This window comes from Alosa pseudoharengus, unplaced genomic scaffold (genome assembly GCF_046254945.1).
Source record: "Alosa pseudoharengus isolate Yale_2024_CS ecotype anadromous, Long Island Sound unplaced genomic scaffold, YU_APseudo_1.1 YU_APseudo_1.1_scf_20, whole genome shotgun sequence".
In the NCBI taxonomy this organism is placed as follows: Eukaryota; Metazoa; Chordata; class Actinopteri; order Clupeiformes; family Clupeidae; genus Alosa; species Alosa pseudoharengus.
This window is the reverse complement of record NW_027468664.1, coordinates 29,529,463-29,538,472: the sequence shown is the minus strand read 5'-3', so window position 1 is coordinate 29,538,472 and position 9,010 is coordinate 29,529,463. Positions and strand designations below refer to the sequence as shown.

The 9,010-nt window shown below is 41.2% G+C and overlaps 1 protein-coding gene across 1 annotated transcript in view; it reads right to left on the bottom strand.

Moving 5' to 3' along the window:
* Nucleotides 1-243: 243 nt before the first annotated feature.
* The window catches only part of fgd6 (FYVE, RhoGEF and PH domain containing 6), a 25,132-nt gene continuing 16,365 nt past the window's right edge, over nt 244-9,010 (bottom strand). The window contains exons 13-21 of the mRNA XM_076297038.1: nt 8,390-8,473; nt 8,092-8,171; nt 7,343-7,445; nt 6,871-7,020; nt 6,443-6,545; nt 5,637-5,740; nt 4,328-4,456; nt 2,884-3,032; nt 244-2,590 (exon numbers count right to left, since the gene is read on the bottom strand). Coding sequence (XP_076153153.1) covers nt 2,554-2,590; nt 2,884-3,032; nt 4,328-4,456; nt 5,637-5,740; nt 6,443-6,545; nt 6,871-7,020; nt 7,343-7,445; nt 8,092-8,171; nt 8,390-8,473 — 939 coding nt within the window. The 3' untranslated portion in view covers nt 244-2,553. The remainder of the gene's footprint in view (nt 2,591-2,883; nt 3,033-4,327; nt 4,457-5,636; nt 5,741-6,442; nt 6,546-6,870; nt 7,021-7,342; nt 7,446-8,091; nt 8,172-8,389; nt 8,474-9,010) is intronic.

The following is a 9,010-nucleotide window of genomic DNA, read 5'->3' as shown; positions in this document are numbered from 1 at the left end:
CGCATACGCCACACGGAGCAGTTGTGGTCGCTACTGGTCACAACCAACAAACATAACACCTTGAGTATGTCAACAACTCAAATCAGTATTGACAAGTGGTGTCTTGAGTTGTCTAAGACTGTATGTTACGAAGTTGTCGTTTACTGGTTCATCTATTATATGCATAACACCTTGGTGCTGTTCACAGAATCTGCATCATGTAGGCCTACGTTTCATTTGCCAAGAAAGAAACTGAGACATGTCTACTTTTTAAAAATTATTATTATTTTACACTTTACATTTGTGAAGAAAAACTAGCACTGAACACTTAACTGCATTGACTTGTGCTGGTAAACTCAGTAGAGAAGAATGGTTAAAAACACCTGTGGAACATATAGGCTAAATGCTTTAGCATAAATCTCCCAGAACACACTTGCTGAGAACCTTACCAAATGAGAGCAAGACCAGACTATTTTATATTACTCAACCTTCATGTTTTGCTTTCTATTTGTAGGCCTACTCAGACTTTGAGCATACATATAACCTGTTCGGCTCATTTAATAAAGCATTTGTGCCACCTGAATTTGTCCAAAACGGAATTGCAACAGTTTGAGAGATAATTTATGACACAGATCCCATGCCCAAAAGGACAAAGTGTCTTTTTCTCAGAGACTAAACCTCAACCCGGGATAGTCTTTCACAGGCTAGCCTGGTCTTGCTCTGAGCATTGCAAATAAAACCAAGAGGTCGCTATACAGTGTAAGAAAGGCCTCAGTAAACATACAACTGGAATAATAACTCCTCTGATGAGCATTTACAACTGGTAAATTACAAAAAAAATAGAGATAACACTATGAACACAATAGTAAACGTCTTTAAAGTATTACTGCAAAAAGTGAAATGAGGAGTTACATAACAACATGTCTTCATAACAGCTTTAACTGTGTGAAAATGCTCAAGGCAAGCTGATCCTGTAAATATCGTATGGTGAATCTATGTGGGGGTATGTCAAACTTAGTGTAGTGTGGGGTCTTAAAAAAGTTTGACTTAAACAGACAGAAAAGCACAGTATTCTAGCATTCAGATTCACTATTACATAAAAAAAACCCTGTTTTACAGGCTTCCAAATTTTAAATACATACTATATCACATGTTAAATTCTGTATATACAACTCGTATTTCCAGTTCTTTCCAGTATGACCTTCTATACATTAGTTTTTTTCTTTTAAAAAGCATTTGCTTGAGGCACAAATGTAAAATTCCATTAAAAAAAAATCACTAATAAAAACATTTGAATGATGTTGGTTTTCAGAATCACAGACTCTTTCCCTGTCTATTTGCTCAGTCCACCATAGCGAGCTTCTCCCACAGTGCATTGCAAAAAAAAACAAAATACAAAATGTCTCCCAATGTGCTACTCCTCTCAGTATCCATGGCAACAGGCCAAGTCGGATGCGACACCTACCGACGCTCTCTCACTTAACCTCTGACCCTCAAGTGACGTGACATGACATGACAGCTCCACCTGCACCAAAGGACAGCAAGCTTTCCTCCTTTGCCCTTCCTAGGTGGCGAGTGTACACTTGAAGTGTATACTTGTAGTGTGTACTTGTAGTGTACACTTTGAGGGCTGTATCCTCTTTGGCATACTAAGTGACTGTGCGGTGGGGCTTGTTTGGGTAATTTTTCTCTTTCTGTTGCTGAGTGAGTGAGGGCAAATTAAGGGTTTCAGTGAGAACATCTGTGTGCCTCGCTGTTTCCTCTCTCTTCCTCTTCCAAAGTCTCTTCCTTCCTCCTTTCCTCGACCCCACCCTCTCCCTTCCCTTCTGGGTCACTGAGCTGGCTTGGTCAGCCGTGCGGGGGAATGGCCTGGTTCCCTGGCCAGCAGCCTCTCACACACAAGCATGTCCTCACTCTCTCTCTCTCACACACACACACACACAGAGTCATCCACTATTTCTTGTACACACAACACACACAGACTCACCATCTATTTCTCGTACACAGATACACATAAACTCACACATACACATCGTCACTCAATTTCTCCTAGACACACACACATACAGGCACAAACATAAACAGACCCCATTTCCCTGATATTTTCTTCAAGGGTTGTACGTCCAACATGGCTTCATGAATATGAAGCAAATAAAAGAGTAATTACTGAAACAAACCATGTTTTCTCATTGGGTAACAGTTAAAACAGTTTCTTCATATCATGCAAACCAAAGTGGGATGGTATTAAACCATTATCTATGATAAAAATGTGTAATGTTGTGATTGGCTTTCTCCAGTGATTGACATTTATAGACATGACTGAGGTGAGTCCTGCCACCTCGTCCTGTTTCTTTTCATGGTGGAATCCATTCTTTGAACATGTCAGTCTATACAGAAATCAGGAGACAAACACTGGTATTGTACTACAAGTCCCATCAGGCCTTGCACAGGAGCTGTACTTCCTGAATCTGGCCTTATTAGTGGAGTGTAATACAGGAAGAGCCTGTGAGAGAATGATCCTTACAGCTAATGGGGTGCTGAGGAGGTAAAATCTCAACCAATCAGAGGATGGGGTCAAAGAATCATGGCCTCTTGGAACGCCTCAATCCATCTGCTCAGGCACAAAAAACATAAACACAAACAAATCAGGGTGACACTGATTGGACTATCAACAACAAACAAAGAAAAACAAATGAGGGTGAATGAACTGAATGAATACTCATGTTGACGTGAGGTACACAGGTTCACAGATCATTCAGATTCTAAAGAACTGCATATTATCACATCTGGTTCTAGTACTTGTATAATGTGAGTTCATATGAAGAGCCTCTGAGAAAAGCTAATGTGAGTGTGTGTGTGTGCGTGTGTGTGTGTATGTGTGTGTGTGTGTGTGTGTTTGTTTACCTCTGTGCTGTAGGGATATCCTCTGCTTTAAAGATGTAGTAGAGAGTATTCTTGTGGTAGAGTTTGAACTGCAGCTTCTGAGCTGGGCCTTGCTTCTCCTCTCGAAGGAAGAATCCCAACAGCGGTTGGCTCTCTAGTGCCGCAACATCCTGCAAAACACATGCACGCACACACACACACACACACACACACACACACACCAAATTAAATGCTTAGCAGATAGACACACACACAAAACCAAACACTTGGCGGATGCATGAACGCACACACAAACACATGCACGCCAACACAAATACACAGACACAGTTTCCTAACTTATTGTGAAATTGTAAGTCAAAGAATAATGGCTCTGGATTACCATAATCATCGCAATATTAGCACCCCCCACTAATTGTCACACCCCAAACAAAGGTACAAATAATACGACCCCTCTAGACATCAGATAATGGGGGTATTCTAAGTGCATAGTTCAGTCACAATATTGCATATACGTTTAATAGAAGAGACCAATAGCTCCTAGCTAAAGAAAGCCATAAGGCTCTTCTCTTGGGAGGTTTACGACTGTAAAACTGATGATATGCAAGGCAACTATTTGAGTAGTGTGCCTGAGTATTGCTGTTCAGGCATCATTCTCATCAATATTGGGCAATTATGGTTTTTCTGGAGAACTTTAATCATCAGTATGACATCCACTCCACAGCACTATCACTAAGCAGAAGAGCTTGACCAGCTGGAGACCACGCTCACCGTCATGCACAACTAACAGACTGAGGAAGTCATTTGTCCCCAGGGCCATGCAACTCTTCAATGCTTCATTAAAGGGAAGAGGAGATATAGACTTCTCTGCATAGTCTATCTGCCTCTCCACCCTCTTCTACACTTCCATGACCTCCTATAACAATGTTATGTACCACCATGACACAAACCTCATAGAGCACCTTACCACTGCATACTGAAACACAGGGTCAGAGTCAGTCCCTGCCTTGTCACTGCAAGTGCCTCATGCTTATACATCCTTAGTACATTCATGTGGATCCTTGATTTAGTATCTTTTACTGTCCTTATTAGTCATGTGGATTTGTTATTTTATCATCCTGTTTATGTTGTACTGTATGTTGTGTGTGATGTCTTAAGCTACTGGGACCTTGAATTTCCCCTTGGGGATCATTAACGTATATATCTATCTATCTCTGTCTATGTTCATCCAAATCAGAACACACAGAACTGGTTCTGTGATTGCTTAAAATGTTGCCCCATGTTATCACCGACATTAGGCTAAAGGGCCGTCCGTGCCAAGAACAATAACAAGAATGCTATTGTTACTTCCTGTAGCATTGATTAGGCCTATAACTGACGATGGTATTTGGATGAACACCGAAACATTTTGTACCTTTTAGTCCAATGTTAAAACGAAACCTTTTAAAAGAGGCAGATAGACGCTAACCTCACTGGCAGCATACGTGTAGAGGACTTTGTTCTTGATGACAAACCACAGCCTCTTCCATGGCTTCTTGTGGCCTTTCGAGCGCATCAGGTACCCACTCATAGAGGAGTTCTCCGTACTGGCAGATACCTGCAGGGGAATGGAAGGTGCCAGAAACAACACATGCATGAGGAGCAAGGAAAAGAAAACAAAACAGTTTGAGGGTAAAACAAAAGTAAACAGTTTGAGGGTAAAATAAACAGCAGGGTTCTTAGAACTGATGATGAAGTTCAACTTCCAACATTCACACTGACTGACACTGCCCAACCTGCCTTTTGAAATGCTATGAAACGATTTGGTTTTGACATACATCCAATGACAAGGCCTTTTAAGATCCTACAACATACAGTACATTCATACACAGATAAACTACGTTCCTGACATTCTTTGACATTGTCACTGAAATATGATTAAAGTCTCTTATATTTCAGTAAAGTTTATTCTATCTCACTAATGTCTCAGCTTTTTACGAGTAATGTTGCAGTAATAAATATTCCTTACATTTTGTCCACTTGACTAATACAAGATGACTGCGTCAGTAATATCTGACTCAAGCCTTTAATATCTCACTAATGTCTGTATTATCCATCAGAAATGTCTCAGTAATGCCTGTGTTATATCCCACACTATCCTTGCTACTTGAGTTCCACAATCCAGCTCACTGCGGTTGTCTGATGAGGGTCTGATGTATAAGAGGTCACAATCAAGACTTTTCCTCAGTGGTTCCTGGTTGGGGGAATGAGCTGCCTAGTGTTCTGCATTCTAATGATAGTTTTGGGACTTTCAAGAAGTGTTTAAAGACCTCGGTTCACCTTACTTGTAATGAATTAATTCGCTTTTGGTTTATATGTTTATATTTTGTTATTGATATTACTGTTTTATTACTATTATGCTTATTGAAGCATACCGGTAATAGTTTAAAGAGACTGATTCCAAAACACTATATCTCCATTTTTAAAAAAACATTAATTAGTCATTTTTTATAGTCATTAGTCATATTTAATTGTGTATTTCAGGTAATATCAATAAAATTGCAGTTGAGATGTTTTGATTGAGTATAGATAAATCAAATACTAATACCCAATTACAGTTCTACTGAAATTACTTGGAAAACAAAAAATATTTATGAAAATTAATTTAAAATGGAGGATATAGCGTTCTGTAACCAAACTCTTCATTTGAAACCATTCTGTTTAAATACGTAGTGTTCATATGCTATAAGTTGCTTTGGACAAAATTGTCTGCCAAATACCATAACCACATGAGTCACCTCTTTAAGAGCGGAGGGGATTTTCTTCTGCTTGCGGCTGAAGGAGAAGGCGCTGGAGCCAACCCGCCCACCTGGGGAGATGGAGGAGGACGCGGAGTGATCACCTGAGGGAGGAGAGGAACAAGGGAGCTCAGAGAGGACGACAGGAGAGAAGAGAGAGACGTGAGAGAGGAAGAGAAAGAGAGGATGAAAGAGGAGAGGGGCCTTCATTTAAATGATGGGCAAAGTGTAAATACGCTCATTGGCCAACGTGCGTGAACTAAGGCGGAACACTGGAAATAACGAAGCAGCAGAGATAAGCGTAACGCAACACAACACAACGCGCAGACCATAATAAGTTCTATCTCTTTCCTAAGTAACACAAACGGTTTTCCTAAACTGACAATTGAATACTCTCGCGTTGCTCTTTGAAAGTTGAACCAAGTTCAACGCTCAGCTTGTTCAACGCTAGTGTTATGCTAGCGCTGCCACCGTTCCGCTGCCGAACCATAGGAAACCTGCTGCTTGCCGCTGGCCAGTGTGATCCCTGCCTAAAGCTATCATTGCAGCTAGCATTGAGCTGACTAAGTGATGTTTGTGCATAAGATCTTGCTCCTGGTATTGAATCAACAAATAGATTTTGCTTAGTTATTAAATTGACTAAATACACTTCGCCTGCCATTTAAATTAGGGCCACAAGAGAAGAAGACATATTCTGTGTGTGTGTGTGTGTGTGTGTGTGTGTGTGTGTGTTTGTGAAATTGAGCCAGGGAGAGAGGAAGACAAGAGTAGTCCAAAACAGTAGACAGCAAAACTAAAGCACATACTCTTTTGTTGTAGTTTGTCGTAGCAGTGGTCACACACTCGTGCAGGCTGGTGTTTCAGGTACTCTAGGTAGCACTTATTAGTGGAGCAGGCTTGGCACACAACCTGTAACACACAAACACACACACACACAAACACGACACACACACACACACACACAAACACGACACACACACACACAAACACGACACACACACACACACACACACACACAAACACGACACACACACATCAGAATATACAATAATGAAGCATGGAATAACAAAAATAACCACGGAACTTCAAGAATAACATTGTTCATTGACTTTACATAGTGTGTAGCTTTGACTATAACACCCAATTAGGATCAAACATAAATACAAACTCACACACACACACACACACACACACACACACACACACACACACAAACACACACGCACACACTGACCTTTCCGCAGGCACGGCAGTGGTGTCTTCTCCAGGTGAGGGTAAACTCACAGGTGCAGATCATGCACATAGTGGTGCGCAGATCCGGGATCCAGATAGGAGCTTTGGAGCCCAGAGGAAAGTCACTGTCGTCTCCAGCTGTACGCTCGTTCTGTTAACACACACACACACACACATATACGTTACACACAAACAGACACACACACACACACACCAATACACAGACACACACACATCAACACACACACACATCAACACACATAAATTGCATAAATGGAGAAAAGATAATACATGTATATCAAACTACGTATACTGTAAACTATTACAAAGTAAAAGGGCTTTTACATCCTCTTGTAATATGCATACTCCACCATGTTAATTCTACCCTATGGGCATATTGTTGGGCTGTTATTATTGGGCTGTGTATGTGAGTGTTTGTGTGTGTGTTTGTATGTGTTTGTGTGTGTGCACACCTCTTCCTGGCTGCGACTGGAGATGAAGGTGATCTTCTTCCTGGTGTAGTCCTCTATCGCCTTGGAGATGGCCTCTAGCCACTCATCTCTCTCCGTGGCAGAGCTGTAGCCAATCAGAAGTGAACATCAACACAACCAATCAGCAGGGATCAAGCCAGTAACAGGCTTGCTGTACAGTAACGATGCACTGTCTGTGTGTGTGTGTGTAGTAGATGCATTGTATGTGTGTGTGTGTCTGTTTGCGTGTGTGTGTGTGAGAGAGAGTGAGTGTGTGTGTAGTAGATGCATTGTGTATATATATATATATATATATATGTGTGTGTGTGTGTGTGTGTGTGTGTGTGTGTGTGTGTGTGTGTGTGTGGTGTTGTGATGATCAGTCATAATAATAATAACTTAATAAAACTTAAGTAGCCATAGAAGGGTGATGACAGAAATACAGGTAAGAATCAAACAAAGAAAGAAATGAACAATGATGATGAAATGATGAAGAAAAACAGATGGAGGGAGAAGAGAAAGAAAGGAGGGAGAGATAAAACAGTAAGCAGTTTACCAGGAGAGGAACAAGATGCCTTGTGTGTGTGTGTCTGTCTGATTTAAAACATCTGCAGACTATCAAGAGATTAATGGAACATACTGTGTGTGTGTGTGTGTGTGTGTGTGTGTGTGTGTGTGTGTGTGTGTGTGTGTGTGTGTGTGTGTGTGTTTGTGTGTGTGTGTGTGTGTGTGTGTATGTGTGTAAAACCTACCTCGCTGACAGGATAAACGATCTCTCCACACTCTCGATGTTCAGCTCATTCTGATAAGCCTCCTGGCTTGGTTTACTCACCTGAGAAAAGACAAACACACACACACCACACACACAGTCGTGACCAGTTTCTTTTTCATGTGCCTTATCTGGTGATATGGTATGTATACTATGTAAACATTCGAGGGGCTGAATGAATCATTGAGTGAAAGGGAGAGAAAGAAAGAAAGAGGGAGTATCATATCAGTGTGTGTGTGTGTGTGTGTGTGTGTGTGTGTGTGTGTGTAAGACATCCTTACCTTCATGCCAGCGAGAGAGAGCATACAGTTGAGCTTAAACTGGCCAGACTGCACTGGGGTTGTGTACAACAGGGCGTCATTAAACTGAAAATATGACACACGCACGTACGAATGCACGCACACACACACACACACACACGCACGCACACGCACACACACATACACACACACACACACACACACAAACACACACACACAGAAGACACATACACACACACACACACACACACACACACACACAAGACACATACACACACACACAGAAGACACATACACACACACACACACACACACACACACACACACACACACACAAGACACATACACACACACACACACGCACAATTTCAGTTGTGTTCATGGGTAATTGATTATGTAATACTATACCAATTATAATTGGTAATACTATAACAATTGATAGTACTGTATAGTCTACATGGCACGTGTCCTACTGATGTAGGTAGAGAAACCATCCTAACAAGATAACATTACATTACATTTATTATTTTAGCAGACGCTTTTTTCAAAGTGACTTACATATATCAACTATATTACAAGGGCATTGTTACATTGTCCCCATAGCAACTCAGGGTTAAGTGCCTTGCTCAAGGGCCCAACGGT